Below are 18,101 nucleotides of genomic sequence, written 5' to 3'. Positions count from 1 at the left end.
GGCTGTATACTTGTATGAATAGTAAAGGTGTGTTAGCAGCAAAGATCCTTTGATAAATTTGGTCTCTCTCATATACACGTTTAAGTTTTTATGAATCTGTAAATAAATTTAATTTAAATGATATATAAGTTTTATTTAAATACTTTATTTGGTTATATTTACATATTTTATTGGTTATGGTAGGAATAAAATATTGATGTAGTTCTACTTGTTGGAAAATAATGTATGCTCTAATTTTGAGTATTTGAATATTTCTTTTTAAGTATAACGAGAAATTTGAATATCTAAATTTAAAGTATAACGAGAAAAAGAAAAGGGTAAAAAAAAGAAAGAAAAGAGGATTTGTGAAACGCAAACATACAGAAAAGGAGATGGGAAAGAAAACATTATCTGAAGACAGATAAAATGAGAGCTTCTCATATGAACACATAAGATGTGTGCGTGTGATTTTCCATGGGAAAGAGAGAGCCATTGCAAAACCATGAACAATCAACAATTGAGAAAGAGAAATGACCACTGTAGATTGAGCAACAGATCAAGAGTAGACCAATAGCGCTCCCATTATTACAAGATCAATACCCTGAAACCTAATCATTGTCTTAATTAAGTTACATGCCCAACAAATTTCAATCTGTCAAAATAGACAAGCAGATGAGAACACTATTGCAGAAGACCATTCCACATTTATGCATTAAAAATATGAAACATCAGCAATCATGCTTCAGGTGTATCTGAACGAAGAGCTGTTACAAGCCAAGAGAAAATTTCATCAGAAGGAATCATGTTCAGAAGTCACAACAGTAAGCTCAGAATGCATGAATGTATTATTTATATGTAATAACCAATACATTGAGGAAGCTAGGATGCCACTGACAAGAAGGTACTCTCTATTTCATACAAATACACCAGAAACAATTCAACAAAGCATTGCATGAATAGTTGCTCCCCAAGGATGTTATTTTATAATGTTAGGACTGAAATCATTATCACTAATAGTTGCCACACTAGATCAAGGTGAGTTGGAATCCAGGCTGCCAAACAAGCTCAGCTGGAAGTAAGCTAATTGAAGGTATTCTATTAACCAAATGGTCAACCAATCCAAAATTTGCAATTAGCCAATGGAGAAAAGTCAAGTAAAACATGAGAGAAACTCCCAGCAACCAAGGTTTATACTTTAGAAGATTGAAGTCAAAGCACTCTTTACACTGTGGTCCCATTTTTGCCCTAGTTTAAACAAGGATATTAATCTTTTCTTCTAGCAATAGCAGTTAGTTGCCCAAAATTTGAATGGAAGAACCATTTGATTAATGAGATTAAACTACAGGGGAGTAGGCGATAAATAATGGCAAATCCTAATGATAATATTAATATTCCCAGACTCCCACGAATTATTATTTTCTAAGAGCTAGCTAGCATAAATAGCAAATAGTAAATTGTAATCATTATCACTACATAAAATTATCTTTATCTAAACACTCCATTCTCTCCTCCCCTTCTCTAATTTTGTTTCTCATGTTCTCCTCTCTGTTCTATTTCTTAACCCCCAAATACAGGTAAAGTCTTGTAATTTTAGGCCCCAACACAAGAAGGAAAACTAGAATCTTTCTAGTCTTGTAAATAAGTAATTGCTCATCAATAAGAGCTTGAGTTGTTAAAAGCTTAGTCCAAATCATTCATTATAATTAACAAGCTGGACGCTTACTTTTAAGATTCATTTAACCAATGACCCAAGTTTGAGTTGCATAAAGTTCAATTCATTTGGACTATGAGTAGGTTTGTGCATAAGTTCACAGGCCAAGTCATGTATAACTTTATCAATAATTTAATTTTAAATTTAGATCAAAGTATTCTGTCTAAATACATACAGGAATAATGTAGCACCTTTGCTTTTCTTTTCCTTTTATTCTAGAATTCTTTTAGCTGGTTTTCTTCTTTCCTAGTCACAAGAAATCCTTCATGTGTATGATATCCAAATCCTGAAACTTTAAAATGTAGATACTCCCTAGACTAGTGTTACTAATTAAGCCAAGACAAAGTTAACTACAGTGTGGGAATTAACACCAAGCAGCAATTGGTTCCTCTCTACATTAGTGTTACCAATTAAGCAAAGACAATGCAAACTACAGTGTGACGATTAACACCAAGCGGCAAGTGGAATCTTCTCGAAACTCAAAATGACCTACCCAAAATCACATATCCTACAAGGTGATTGGAAAAGAAAGGATGTATTATAGAGCATATTTGTAAAATCTTCTAATTGAAGGGACTGAGTCCAATAGGAGTTGTCAAAGAACTTCAGGGAAAAAGAAAAAAAGAAGAAGAAAATGGGAGAGGGGGTAGGATGGGGATGATAGGAGGAGAAGAGGCTTAAAGCCTTATACCAATACAGACATCATTCAAAGCAACATGTATATAATAGGAGGAAGATAGGACCAAAAAAGAATATGATGTCATTTATCAACTACGTATCAAATTGCTATTCTCCCTAACTATAAGTAGTCTGATAAATATAACTACACAACCTGTAGATCTGATTCTAGAAATATTTCTATAACTTTGATCTCATGCAAATAAATCTTTGGTGATTGTCATGATTAGGCATGTCATTAATCAATTCAAATCGTTAAACCAAATAAACTACAGGAAAACTGTCAACTACATAGCATTTATGCACAACTCTAGTTCTCTTTTTCTCCTAAATAGAGTTTTAAATAAAAGTAATGACATTGTCAGTAATGACAGTTGCAATGTAATGGAACCGGACTGTAAGTTTCTAACATGGACTTAAAAAACATTAGCAATATAAGTTTAACAGATTTCAACTGAACATGTTATATATCAGCTCTCCCAAAAACTTCAAAAACCATTCGATGAACACACAACAATAGAGATATTATAATTAAAAGATCCAAAATTAATCTAAAAATATATCCTCCCTATAATTAAGAAAATTAGTTCTCTCCTTGGGAGTTACGAGATGAGTATAAATTTTCAATCGAGGAAAAATACGATCAATCCAAAAATCAATCACACAGCTATAAACAAAAACGATCAAGATGCCAGAAATCAATCAACAAAGACTAGCAGATGATCAACTAAACAAAATAACCGAAGAATCAAAACACATATAAAAAATCCCAGATCGAGAGAGTAAGATCCGAATCATACTGGGTTTCTGGGGCTTGCTATCGACCCACTTGGAGACGGAAAAATGGACCTTCTCGCGAGTGAGGGCTTCGGTCTTATAAGGCTCTTTGAGACAGTTCCTCACCAGATTTGCACATATGTTTGAGTAAGTTATGTATGTCATACCCGCTGCTCTCCAGAACGGCACTGCTGCATTGGAGGCCATTTTCCAACACTCTAGTTCTCGGCGATCTCCTTCCCTAGTGCTATTCGGCTCTGGAACAACCTGCGACAAAAGTGAGTTTTAGATGTGAAACCTAGTTTTTCAGCGTATTGGGACTGAAGAGTTACAAATGGGCTGCAGGGCTCTGGGCGAATATCAATTTATCCTCCATCCGGCCCAGTAGGAAATTTAAGTCGATATTAAGAATAAAAAATAGTTATAATTGAAAAACAAAAATCTAAATTGCTTTATTTCGATTTTTTATTGATGCAATTACTGTAGGGCTGCTATAGGTTGATGTATTTTATAAGGTTTATTTACACTAAAATTCTAAATTTTTTTACTATTTTATTATTTAATTCAAATAATTAAAAATTAATTAAATGGTTGAAAATTATAAATTTTATTCAATTTTAAAAATTAAACTAAGAGAAATATATTTTATAGATTTAGTAATTCTATATGACTTGATAGTTATTTATATAAAAAATTTAAAAATGTGTTTAGTTACATAAATTTTTTTTTTATTTTATTTCCTATGAAAAATTGGAAAAAAAATGTGTTTATTTTAAGTAATATTAAAAATTATTTTCAATTTAAAATGTTAAAAAAATATATTTAATTATCATTTTTTTAGAAAATATGTATATTTTCATAATATTTCTGTTTTAATTTTTATGTTAATTTAAAATAAAAAAAACTTTATGCATATATAAATATAATATTAAAAACTGTGTTTTCTTTATATAAAATATATCCGTAGACTGAGTTTCATATTTTTTATTTTGAAAATTAATATTTTTTTTTAATTTTTTAATATAATGAAAAAAATAAAAAAATAATTTCAGTGTTTTTTAATTTTTTTATAAAATTTAAAAATATAAAATTTTATTTTTTTCCAATTTAAGAAAAAAAATTAAAATGTTCACTTTTTAAATTTTTTGAAAAACAATGAAATATTTAATAAAAAGAGTATTTTCAATAACTAAATATGCTCTAAATTTTTTCCTATTTTATAATTTAATTTAAATTTTTAAAAATTAATATATATAATTTCACTCAAAATATTTAAACCATGCTTTAGTCTCTTGCACCAAACCAGATTGAGTTCAAGGATAATAATGGAGTTTGCAGAGTTTAATAGGGGTGAGCAGTATTTGGTTCAAATCGAAAAAATTAATCAAACTGAATCGATTTAAAATTTTGGTTCGGTTTTTTATATATTTTGGTTCGGTTCGGTTTTTAGTTTTAAAAATTTCGGTGATTTTGGTTCAGTTCGGTTTTGATCAGAAAAAAACCAAAAAAACCGAACCGAACCGATTAGTAATAATAATATATTTTTTCAATAATATAGAGAAATTAAATCATATTAAAATTAAAATATTTTAATTAAATTTTAAAATACCAAAAATAAAGTGTAAAAAATAAAAAAATTATTAAAATTCGAAACCGATCAAACCGAACCGAATCAGACCGATTCAGTTCGGTTTGGTTTCTGATCAAAATCAGTTCGATTCGATTTTTATAAACACTAAAATTTCAGTTTTCGATTTATTTGGTTCGATTCGATTTTGAACCGAACCGACTGAATGCTCACCCCTAGAGTTTAGTGGTGAAGAAGAATAATAATTTTAGAGACGTTTAATTCAAATAGTAATTTTTTTTTTCAATAAGATCGAAAATTTGTTAAATGTAAAATCTTATATTTTTCAAATTTACTCGGATATATTTATCATCAGACTAAAACTGTGAGTACTCAAATAGTAAATTTTTATTAATAACTTTTATCGATATATTATATGAATATGATAAAATAATTCAAGTGATATTGCCTCATTTTAAATTATGAGATTAAATATAATTACAATAAATTTTATAATTTTTTTTATAAGTTTATCAACGTTAAAATTTTGAATTAAATAGTAAAATAATAAAAAATTTCGGATTTTTTTTTATATCAATTGACCACTTTTTAAATTACAAGTATTGATTTAATATAATATTATTTTTTAATAAAATAAAATATTTTTTAATAATAAATTTTATTTTTATAATTTTAAAAATCATTTACTATTTTTATGTATTTTTAAAATTTTATATTAAATAAAATACTTTATTTTTAATATTTTAAATTATAAAAAATAATATTATATTAGATCGTAATTTATTTTAGTCCGTATAAAAAATATAAAAATTTAATTGGCTAAAAATTAAATAACAATATTCAAAGTATAAAAGTTTAATTAAATTTATTTTCATAAAAATTTTTATACCCAAATTACTTTTAATTAACAATAAACCTCGCCTTCTCCTCCCTCCCTAATTGTCATTGCAATAAGCACATCTGACAACCACCGTCCTCCCCTCTTTCCACCACAACATCACCATCACCATCTTAGAGCTTCCATTGTATGGAAAACATGGAAGAAAACTCACATCACCATACCCATAATTTTAATGTCAATTTATATATTATTATAATTTAAAAAAGAAATTAAATAATAATTTAAAGAAAAGATAAATAAAAATTATGAGATAGAGAAAATATTTTTTTATTTTATTTTTATTAAAAAATAAAAAATTTTATTTCTTTTTAAAAAAGGAAAAGCAATAAATTCTTAGTTGGAAATGTAAATATTGGAAAAATTTCAGTGCCGCTTTCTTATCTTGATGTACAAGGTTAGATTTATAAGGAAAGGACTTGAGGATGAATTTCATCTGCATTCATTGCGGATCAATACAGTTATTTATATAATTTTATTTATTAAAAATGTTATACTTTACATTATTTCTTTTTAAGATTTTTTAAATAATATGTAAAATTTAAATTTAGATTACAAATTCTCTCTAATTTATTAAACATTACAAACTACTTTTTTTATGTTCATATTAATTAATTTATGCATACCATATTTTTTTTATAATTAACTTTTATCTACAATAGTTTTTAAAAAGATTATAATCTAAAATTCAAATCGGGTCTTTATTTGAATTATATCAAACAATTATATCAAATAGCTCAATTCACTCGAATCAGATCGATAAATCATATTAAACTGTTTAGGATCAGCATTATTTTATTTAAATCGAAAAAATCGACCAAACTGAATTAATTTGAAAATTCTGTTTTATTCATTTCGGCTCGATTGAATTTTTAATTTGAAAAATTTTAATTATTTCGATTCAGTTCAGTTTTGATTAAAAAAATAAAAAATCGAACCGAACCGATTAGTGATAATAGTATATTATTTATAATAATATAAAGAGATTAGATCCTATTAAAATTAAAATATTTTAATTAAATTTTAAAATATTAAAAATAAAGTGTAAAAAGTAAAAAATTTATTAAAAATTTAAACTGATCAAATCGAACTGAATCGAATTGAATCATATTAGTTCGATTCAATTTTTGATCAAAATCGATTCGATTTCATAAATACTAAAATTTTAGTTTTCAGTTTATTCAATTCAATTCGATTTTAAACCAAACTGACCGAATGTTCACCTCTAAAACTGTTCTCTCAAATAAGATCAGTCAACTAAATTGAATTAAATCACATTTATATATCAGATCTAATCGTTTACTCATCCATCAAATTAGATTGTCCACTCAAATTAAATTGATCAGTCAATTCAAACCAACCGGTTAGATTAATTTATCTAAAACAAAATTTTGATTCAGTCTAATTCATAATAAAATTGCAAGAAATGGAATGCATTATACACTATATATGAGATTTTTTTTTTTCGAAAGCAAAGCTAAAATTCTATCAAATAAAGAGGAATATCATTCCAAACAAGAGACAATTATGCGTGATAGATTCTCTGGCCAAAATATGAGCAGTTAGAGTAGCATTACGACAAACCCATTTAACAGAAATATTAGTTCTAAAGTCTAATAAAGATTTATAATCATTCAAAATCAAACTCCTACATAAGATAATTTGGCAAAAATACTCCTCAAGTGCATGTGTAAACCCTTGCATAAGATAATTTGGCAAAGATATTCATCATTCTTTCTCATCTCTCGAGCATAAATCATTAAAGTTTTCCGAACAAAGTTACGGAAGAGAGCTTCTACGAGATAAAACTCGAATAAAATTCTAAGACTGACGTCGTCGTTGCGATTCCGGAAACCCATAATAACTAGTAAACCTCCATTGAATATTACCTTCCGAAATAACCGAATCAATAAAATTTGAAGAAAAGCCAACCACAGAAACAGATCCATAACTCTTCCATATTAACGAAAAGCCTCCTCCCAATCCTTATCTATTAACTGAGAAGCAACCATTAAAATGTAAAAAATTACGAAAAAATTTTATACGAGAACTAATAGCTTTTGTTTCCATCAAAAATAAAATGTACGGCTTGTAACTAGAAATCAAATCCTTCAATGCATTAACTGTCCGAGGATTGCCGCCATAAATTTACCAAAGAGGTCTGCATATTCTGAAAATTGATTGGATTATATGTGAGAAACATCCCCATCATACAGAAATCATAAGTGATGATCATAATATCTCTGAAGTTCTTAATAGGGATAACAACATCTTTTTTTTCATCCATAATCAATTGATGCAGATCGTCTTTCATGTGAAATGAGAAATAAAAAGTTAGGTTTAAGAAAGAGAAAAAAGCGAGAGTATGGAGTCACAAAAGAACCACAAAGAGAAACTTCACTGAGACTTAACAATCATAAATTGATTATTTATTCTAAGCTATATATTTTTAAATTAAATTAACTCTATAAATTATGCAAGTAAATTACTTGTATATACTATATGTAAACCTTAGTTTATGTCTTATTTTTTATATCATACTTATAAATTAAATTATTACATAATATGCATTATATAATATAGATAATAATTAATTTATGATCACATGACATATGTTTTTAAATTAAATTAACTTTATTTAATATATATTATATGTGAGGCTAATGTAATTACTTTAGGATTATCATGTTATTATTTTATTTTAATATTTTTTTTGTCCATATTTATTGATGGAAATATTTGAAGATTGAAATATAATTTTGAATTATTTGAAAAATCCTCTTCAATTACTTAAAACAATTATGTTGATTTATAGAGAAACAAAAAAAAAATTGTGATGCAATATTATTTTAATTTTAATTTAATTAAATTAATATTTATGTTTGATGATTTTAATCTTAACATATATGATGTACATAAAATAATTATTTTTAATTCAACTTAATCATATATATATAGTGTACATAAAATAAATTTATCTTAATTTAATTAATTTACTTTATAATTGACATAAAATAAATTAATTTTAATTTAATTAAGTAATTTTATAATTAATATCATGTAAATTAAACTTAATTTATATCACTCAAACACTCAAACGTAATGAAAATAACATTATTTTGACTTTATATATATATATATATATATATAAGCTAACAAGTAAACTGAATAATAAAAAGATAAATCTACAATCATAGATATAGTCCAGCGATAAGTGTATTTGAATAGATTTTATTCTTCTATCTTTAATTTTCATGTCAAAAAAAAAAAAAATTTCCGTGCCAATGAAGAAATTTCAACGGTGAATTTGAAAAACTCCATCTATGAAAATAATAAAAAAAAAGACAAAGATAACCAATAAAAGTAAGACAAAATTTAAAAAAATTCCCTCACATTTAAAAAATAATTGGTTAAACTAAACAATGAAAACTATTTACACCCTCAAGAGTAGGAGAGAAAAACTCATTCCGGAAAATCCGCAAAACAAAGGTATGAAACGTCACTGAAAAAACAAAACAAGAAGGAGAAAAGTCTTTTTCTAAAACTTAGAGAAAGACAGAATGGCTCATCACATGTTATTTTTTTTCTATATTTACATGGAATCACACACTTTTTCCACAAACTAGAGACATTGGGTTATTTAACATAGGCATCTTTCTTTGTCCATAGCTAAAGCATGTTCAAATTTCATGATGGGACAACAACTTTTGCATGTTCACCTCACCTAGCTTATCAATCTTTTAGACTAATAGGTGAATAAACTAAAATGGTAGATGCTGGAGAATACTACTGAAAAGAAATTAAAACTTTCAAATGAAGTGGGATCCATTTTACTCAGAACCTGATATTCTGGATAGGGATGTAGATAATCCATCCACCGTAATGGGTGATGAAGGCATGATAATGGGTACATGATTGCTACTGTTTGAGGTCCCATACCCAACCAAAAGCCATATTAATAGGGTAAGCAGTACTCGGTTGAAATCGAAAAAATTAATCGAACCGAATTGATTTAAAAATTTAGTTCGATTTTTTATATATTTCGATTCGGTTCAGTTTTTAATTTTAGAAATTTCGGTTATTTCGGTTCGGTTCGGTTTTGATCAGAAAAAAACTGAAAAAACCAAACCGAACCGATTAGTGATAATAATATATTTTTTTAATAATATAGAGAAATTAAATCATATTAAAATTAAAATATTTTAATTAAATTTTAAAATATTAAAAATAAAGGATAAAAAATAAAAAAATTATTAAAAATCGAAACCGATCAAACCGAACCGAATCGAACCGAATCAGACCGGTTCGGTTCGACTCGGTTTCTGACCAAAATCGGTTCGGTTCGGTTCGGTTTTCATAAACACTAAAATTTCGGTTTTCGGTTTATTCGGTTCGGTTCAGTTTTGAACCGAACCGACCGAATGCTCACCCCTACATATTAACTTATTTTACTGTTTGAATTTTAATTTTTGATTTTTACTAAAAGCCTAACTAAAATATCTCAAATCGGTCATTTTTTTTTCATGGTTTTTTATAATTTTATATTATATACTTTCAATGTACTTATATATATTTATACGCACTACCATTATAATATATTTATATTTTAATTATTATATTATGCATTGCTCTTTCTATTTATAATTTTTTTTTCATTTTATTTTTCACATAAATATACATTTTAGTTGAAAAATAATTTTTTTTCATTGACTTTTTAATTATACTCATTTTTAATACAAAAATATTAAGTTTTAGTCCTATTATTAATCCGAATAATCTAAAATTTTGTCTAATTTACGTTAATATTCTAAATTTTCAAGTTTAAAAAGTTAAAATTTGTTATAATTTTAACTAAAACGAGAGATCTACTACTTGTCATCCTAGTTGTATTTTTATTATTTTTATTTGTATTTTTAATTTATTAAATAAAATAATTTAAATCTTTTATAAATTTATATTTACATCGAATATTTTTATCTATTGAATATAATAATTTAAATTTTTTTACAGTTTATATTTCAATTTTTAGATAATTAAAAATAAAATTATCAAAATACATAAAAAATATGAGATTTTTTTATTATTGTAAATTTAACATTTAAATCTAATATTAAATCTGATTATTATGATTTTATTATATTATCTCAAAATATTTATAATGATTTATAATAATTATTTTTTTCACTATAAATAGCTTTCATCATTATAAAGAGAAACACTTTCATTTTTTCTACTTTATTATTTCTCTTCTCTATATTTCCTAAATTCTACTTTATTATTTTTCTTCTCTATGTTTTCTAAATTATAAATTAGAGATAAATTTTTGTTATTTTAATTTTAAAAATTAAATTTTAAAAAAATCTATTTAATTCTATAAATTATAAAATAAATCCTTAAAAACAGTGTCCAATATTTATTCAGATTTTATTATTTTTATTCTATTTTTTAATAATTGATTATATTCTTAGCCTAGGCACCGCCAGAAAAAAAAAAAAATAAAATTATTTTCTTTTCCAAACTAACCTCCCTTACCTATTACTTTTTCGTTGATTGTCATTCTATTCATTTAAATTCTATTATCCCTCTAGCAACCAGATTTGCAAAGGAAATCAACCAGATTTGCAAAGAAAACTGCTAATCAATTTGGAACTTTTTTTTTCTATATATCGGTATTTTGGTCAAGAATATGTGCCTAATATTTTGGGCGTGTTGATAACTATATTCTTGAATAATTGAAATATAAACAGGAATTTGCAAAAAAATATTAAATTATTTTAATTAATATATTAAAAAGGTTAAAATATAAATGTGAATTTATAAATTGATTTGAATTATTTTTTAAAAAAATATAATTAATTAAAAAACAATAAGAATGCAAAATAAGATGATTGGTGGAAATCTCAAATTCTACTCAAATTTGATTTGAGCTCGTCATTAATAGTATAACAAATTTTAAAAGTTTGACTTAATTATTTAAATTTAAAAGTGTAAAATATAAATATGAAAATATTTAAATTATTTAAGTTAGTTAGTTTAACTTTTTTTTAAACAATAAAATTATTATTAATCGCATATGATTTGAATTAAATATTAAAAGATAGTTTGAATTTTTATTTTGAGAAAATTATATAAAGAATTATATTGAAAATAGGATAAAATTAAATATAATTTTAATAGCCAGTTAAAAAATATATAAAAATTATGAAATGAAAGTATAATTATAGACATTTAAATGCTATTGTTATTTTTTATTCATCCACTTTTTCTTAGTAATTTTAATTATAAAAATACTAAATTGCTTTATTATTTTTAAGTACATGTTACTGTATTATAATATATTTAAAGTATAATTTAAGCTTGAATTTTAATGAAAAATTTGTATAAATTTATTTTAAAAAATTAATAATGGAACGAAAATTCTATCAAACTAAATTAAAATTGGCCAATTAAAAAATTAAAATCAAAACAATAAAAAATTTGATTAAAATCATATTTTTTTTAGGTAAACTACAATTTAGTCCCTCTAGTTTAGTAAAATATAACCTTTCGTCCTTATATTTTAAAAAATCATCAATTTAGTCACTGTGATTTTTAAAAATTATGCAATTGGTCCCTCTCGTTAGATTTTCAGTTAAATCACTGTTAGTTTTAGTTAAAAGACTAAAATACTCATTATCTAACCCACCTCATCGTCAACAATGGCAGTAGAGAGTGTTTTAAGCGACAAATCAAGCAATGGTAACAATAACCATTAAATGGATGAGAAAATGGGACGAAAATGAAGGGATTTGGTGGAATAATGCAAACCCATTTAGATCATGTAGATCTACATCTACTGCCTTTTTTACATATGTAAAAAAAGAAACGAAAGGAAAAAACTTACGGCATGACTTGAAATTCTGCAAATCTCGTAGTTGTGAACCCTGATACAAAATTCCTGAATTTTTTATTCTTTGTTTTTTTTCTTTCAAAGGATAGATGCATGATCTAATCATCCAACCCTCAAACGAATCGTCCTTTGATGATCCACCCACCAGAAAAACTCAATCCATAGCTCAACGGAGAGTGTTGTAATCGTAAACAAATCGCACATATATTACATACAAATCAAAGTAAATTAAAGGATCTGTATCTGAGAACTCGCTGCGGTTGCGGTGGCGTTGGCGACGAAGGACCTTGCCGGAGATTCAAATATCCAAATTTGTCGAATAGAAATGAGTGAATGGGTGAGAAAATGGGTATTTTAGTCTTTTAACTAAGATTAACAGTGATTTAACTGAAAATCTAACGAGAGGGACTAATGACATAATTTTTAAAAATCAGAGTGACTAAATTGACGATTTTTTAAAATAGAGGGACGAAAAGTTATATTTCACTAAACTAGGGGGACTAAATTGCAGTTTATCCTTTTTTAATTTCAAAATTATTATTAATTTTTTTATTATAATAATATATAAATTAATAATTATAATTTTATTTTATTTTTAAAAAAATTTTCAAAATATTTTAAATATTTAATAAAATTTAATATTTTAAAATAAGTATAATAAAAAATTAATTTTTTAATATATACAAAAAATAAAATAAATAAAAATTAAAAGAACTTAAATTTTAGTTGAATTTCAATTTCTAAATAGGTCCGACCACCAGCTAGTAGGAAGCAAGTGGTGGGGCCTTCTTTCTACAAATATATCATAAGGTCATAATAATGTAACTTCCAATATTATAAAGCCATGTATAAATTATTGAGTGAACAGTAACCATGAGCTCCTTTATATAGAAAGAGCTTAATTCGGAACGGACACAATCATTTCTCTTTAGAATAAAAAATTTCAGAAAATTTTAATTTAATTATTTTTTTTATTTATAATAAAAAATTGGCTTTTAGTATAAAAATTTATTTTAAAATAAATTAAAATTATGTATAATTCTACAAAAATTGATATAATCCTTTTTACAAAATAAATCACTTTAAACGAAATTTTTAGTAAAGACAAACAAATAATAAGGATATTTTTGAAAATGAATAAAAATTTTGGGTTAATAATGTAATTAAGATAAATTGAGAAGAAGGAATCAAGAACTTTCCTCTTCTACGTGCTACACCATTGTTTGTTCGCTACACCAAAAATGAAAACTAATTAACTGAATGATGAGCATCCAAATTTTGATGGGGGGAGAGAATTGCTTATAATATCACAGAAATGAACAAACAGAAAGCCAGGTTACCAAATTATCATCAATCAAAAGGAAACTGAAAAAGGAAATAATTGGCATCTTTAACTAGAAGATTTCCATTCTCTGCTGAACTGGGGTCTTGATGACCTGCAATATTTGCACCACTTCTGCCATTGAAGGCCTGCTTGATGGAATTTGAGAGGTACAAACCAGGGCCAATTTCAGCACTGGCAGAACCTCACAATCTGGATAATCACCCATGCTAGGATCAACACAATCCAGGGCTTTCCCTTGCTCAACCAAAACTCTCACATGATCGTTTAGTATCATCACGTTGTCTTCACTATATTCAACTGGCCTTCTACCAGTCACAAGCTCAAGGATTAAAATTCCAAAACCATATACATCACATTTCTCATTCACCCTCAAGCTCTGGCATGCTAGTTCTGGTGCCACATATCCCAATGCGCTCTGGAATCTATTGCTTATCACATGCTTGTCAAGCTTTGTCAAAAGCCTGGCCAGTCCAAAATCTGAAATTTTTGGGTCGTTATTCTGATCAAGAAGGATATTGCTGGGTTTTATGCTGTAGTGAATGATTGGTGGACGGAAGGAATGATGCAAGTAAGCAAGACCCTTGGCTGTTCCAAGTACAATTTTGAATCTGTTAGCCCAAGAAAGTGGTGGAGTGGAAGGTAGCCTGCCATGGAGTTTCGCTTGTAAGCTACCATTGGGTGCAAATTCTGATACCAGTAACTGCAATTGAGGTGTCCAGTAGTATCCTCTAAGTGATATGAGATTTGGGTGACTTGCTTTTCCTAATATTCGAACTTCTCTATCAAAGTCTTCTGGGTACTGGATTATATTGGAAGTAACCAGCTTTTTAATTGCTGCCATTCTTCCCTCTGCACCTCCCAACGAGACCTTGTAAACTGTTCCATATACACCTTCTCCAATTTCATTAGCCTTATTAAGGAGTGATTCTGGATTGCTGATCCAATCTGGGGAAGATCTTGAATCGAACAGAACCAGCTTGCCTGTGGCCATAGCTCCAGACCTTGAAGAGCTAGAGAACATGCTTTCCAAGGCATGGTCTACAAAAGCTAGCCTCTTCCGTGCAGATATATTGGCAAGGCTTATGACTATCACTCCTAACACAATGAATACAGCTGCTGAAATAGCAATTATAGCAGAAACACTAAGCAGCATGTGGTGACGAGGCCCTGTGGAATCAGAGGATGCATTCCTTGGCTGATGACCTTCCATTGGGTTACCATAGGCAAAAGGATCAAGAACTAGAGGCTTCGAGACATTCATCTTACAGGGTCCCTTGAGCAAGGGTGAGCAAATTCCCAAATTTCCCTGCAAAGAACTTTGATCCAGGCTTGGAAATATGCCCCCTGAAGGAAGCCTACCTACGAGCTTGTTATATGATATGTTGACAGCAAGCAGATTCTCCAATTTACCAAGCTCCTGAGGTATCTCTCCACTGAGTTCATTGAATTCCAATTTCAGGATCTTGAGCTTGCTTAGCATTGAAATGGACTTGGGAATGGGACCACTTAACTTATTGTGAGACAAGCTCCTGCAGAAGTATGCACATGTAAACAAACATTACACACTGAGAAATCAAAAGGGGGAAAAAATCAAAATAGCCAATGCAAGACTCACAGCAGGTACAGAGACGAACAATTTCCAATCTCTTCAGGAATCGTGCCTATCAATGAATTTCCATCGAGTTGAAGAATGCTCAACTTTCCAGACTCGCATAAATCCGCGGGGATTGAACCAAATATGGCACTGTTTCGAAGATCCAGAACTGTTAGGTTCTGGAAGTAGCCAAGCTCTGGGGCCATTGTTGATTGAAGATTATTCCATGATAAATTCAAGTATCTCAAATTGGAAGAGAGACCCATTTCTGCTGTAATATTTCCTGAGAGATTGTTTCTTGAAAGGTCAAGTGTATGAAGAGATCCATAGAATTTACTTGACCCAGGAGGGATTGAACCAGTTAGTTTATTGTTTGAAAAATCTACTTCCTCTAGCGCAAGATCAAACAAGCCCTCTGGTATGCTACCGTTAAAGCTGTTGCCTCTCAACCGAATCACCGATAACCTGCTACAGTCAACCATTGAGGTGGGAACGTTGCCACTGAGTTTGTTATTGGACAAACTCATGTAGTTGAGAGATTTCAAATCACTGATGGATGAAGGGAGGCTTCCAGTAAAACCATTACTAGAAAAGTCCAAGTATTCAAGATTGGTCAAGTTCCCAATCCACTGAGGGAAATCGCCGGTGAACATGTTATTTAATAAACTGAAATAAGTCAAAGAGCTCAGCTGGCGGAAAGACTCCGGCAATGCGCCAGTGAAGAGATTATTGCTCAAATCCAATTTCGACAAGTGAGGGCATAGCCCGATATCTACAGGTACTAATCCTGAGAACTGGTTGCCAGCAAGTCTTAAATCTTTCAAGTTGTGGAGGGTAGACGCTCCTGGTGGAACGGAGCCTGAGAACTCATTGTTTGAAAGATCTAAATTTCTAAGACGTTTCAATGACCAAATCCCAGTAGAAAAATCTGGGTTACCAGAAAAATGATTGTTGGAGAGATTGAGAGTATTCAAAGAAGAGCAGCTTGCTAGAGTACTGGGTAATGGGCCTGCAAGCGAATTTCCAGCTAGAGAAAGATACCGGAGGGATAAACAGTTGTGAAAGAAATTATCAGGGAGTGGTTCGGAGAAAGAATTTTCAGAGAGATCGAGAAATCTAATGGAAGTCATATTGACAATAGAAGAAGGAATGAGGCCTGAGAGACTGTTGTGACTGAGATTAAGCCTTTCAAGGCTGGTAATGAAAGCAAAGTCAGGACTAATATCGCCACTAAAGTTGTTGTGCGAAAGTGATAATACCTTCAAATGCTGCAACTTTTGAAGTCCTTTGCCCAATTTTCCTGATAAGCCCAAGCCATCGAGGGAAACCTGAGCAACTCGACCAGTAAGCGGATTACATTCTATGAACTTCCATGAACATGGGGAATTATCATCTTCGTTCCATGAGCTGAGAAAGGAAGATGGGTCGATGAGGTCTGACTTGAAAACGATGAGACCCAAAACATCATCGTTGAGCTGGATAGGTACATCATCATTGCCCATGCAAGCTTTGAGAGAAGCTGCTGAAAGAAGAAAATATAAGAGGAATTGAACAAAGCCCATGATTAACAGGCACAAAGTATCTTTCTTTTCCGTTTTTTTCTTTCTGCTGATTAATTTAGCTGCGGAATCATGCAAGAGAGTGATGAAGGAGAAGATATTCTCATTCTGGAATCGATAAGGAAAACCATGTGAGTGTGTGAAGACAGCGTTGGATGTTTCGCTGCTCAGAGGGAAAGTGATGTCGCATAATCGTGATCACGGGCAAGAGAAATCACGAGAGGGATAGCACCCTCTGTCTTTTCTTTGTCCTTTTTCTAATTTGCTTTTTCAGAAAACAAAAAAGAATTTTTTTTTTTAAAAGAAAATCATACTACATAAACAATTTCAAATCACTCCTTCCCATAAAAATTAATATATAATTATTTTCATATAAATTAAAAAATATAATTAATATAACTATATCAATAAATTTTACATTATTTTTTAATGTACTCCCTATTAATATTATTTTCTAAATTATTTTTAAATTTAAAAATATATATTAAAAAGAGACTAACTAAATTATTTTTTTTTAAATTCCTCATACAATCTCATTTTAAGTAAATAAATTTTATATATTTAAATTTACAATAATTAAAATATATTTATTTAATAAATCTCATGGCCAGAATAAATCACGTAGATTCATAATTAGACAAATTTAAAAGTGTATTAAGGAGACATATTCCCACCGCACATGAAGGACTTTCTTTTGTCCTAACCCATCAACCCTTACGTTCTTAGCTGGGACGTAATTTGTCCCATCTCTCACTCTCTTCCTGCCCGTGAGGCCCTGCCTCTCCCATGCTATCCCTTTTATTATTCCCTCAATCACTTTAGCCCTCACGTTTGAAAATAAAATAACAAAAACAAATATTATTATTTAATATATATTGGTAATTATGCTATTTAATCTCATCCGATCGATCCACCTTTTCTAGTCAGCTCCAGATGAGCCATTAATCATACATATAAATATATAATGGAAAGAGGAGTCATTGGAATAGCCTTAGAAGTTCTAGCCATGTTCTTTGTCTCTTCTTGCAAACTTCTTGTTGTTGTTGTCGTCTTCTACCACCGCTTAAATCTCCTTCATGTTGC

The 18,101-nt window shown here is 28.7% G+C and overlaps 2 protein-coding genes across 2 annotated transcripts; both read right to left on the bottom strand.

Annotated features, from left to right (window-relative positions):
- Positions 1 to 496: 496 nt before the first annotated feature.
- Positions 497 to 3,470, bottom strand: LOC122723623 (ATP synthase subunit epsilon, mitochondrial). The gene is made up of 2 exons (XM_043956363.1): positions 3,169 to 3,470; positions 497 to 743 (listed from the first exon to the last, which is right to left on the bottom strand). Exons 1-2 carry the CDS (start codon positions 3,350 to 3,352, stop codon positions 715 to 717), a joined length of 213 nt encoding a protein of 70 aa, XP_043812298.1. The 5' UTR covers positions 3,353 to 3,470; the 3' UTR covers positions 497 to 714.
- A 10,299-nt stretch (positions 3,471 to 13,769) lies between these two features.
- LOC110615776 (probably inactive leucine-rich repeat receptor-like protein kinase At3g28040) lies at positions 13,770 to 17,242 on the bottom strand. The gene is made up of 2 exons (XM_021757871.2): positions 15,481 to 17,242; positions 13,770 to 15,394 (listed from the first exon to the last, which is right to left on the bottom strand). The coding sequence occupies exons 1-2, from the start codon at positions 17,019 to 17,021 to the stop codon at positions 13,915 to 13,917; spliced, it is 3,021 nt and encodes a 1,006-aa protein (XP_021613563.1). The 5' UTR covers positions 17,022 to 17,242; the 3' UTR covers positions 13,770 to 13,914.
- Between the last annotated feature and the right edge of the window lie 859 nt (positions 17,243 to 18,101).

This window comes from Manihot esculenta, chromosome 5 (genome assembly GCF_001659605.2).
Source record: "Manihot esculenta cultivar AM560-2 chromosome 5, M.esculenta_v8, whole genome shotgun sequence".
In the NCBI taxonomy this organism is placed as follows: domain Eukaryota; kingdom Viridiplantae; phylum Streptophyta; class Magnoliopsida; order Malpighiales; family Euphorbiaceae; genus Manihot; species Manihot esculenta.
This window is presented reverse-complemented; position numbering and strand designations above follow the sequence as displayed.

Bases quoted from the DNA above. Each gene is read 5' to 3' on its own strand.
- LOC110615776 (XM_021757871.2), bottom strand. From the start codon at position 17,021: ATGGGCTTTGTTCAATTCCTCTTATATTTTCTTCTTTCAGCAGCTTCT. The intron at 15,395-15,480 runs GTGAGTCTTGCA...ATACTTCTGCAG, and splicing joins TGTTCGTCTCTGTACCTGCT to GAGCTTGTCTCACAATAAGT.
- LOC122723623 (XM_043956363.1), bottom strand. From the start codon at position 3,352: ATGGCCTCCAATGCAGCAGTGCCGTTCTGGAGAGCAGCGGGTATGACA. The intron at 744-3,168 runs GTATGATTCGGA...GGCTTGTAACAG, and splicing joins TAGCAAGCCCCAGAAACCCA to CTCTTCGTTCAGATACACCT.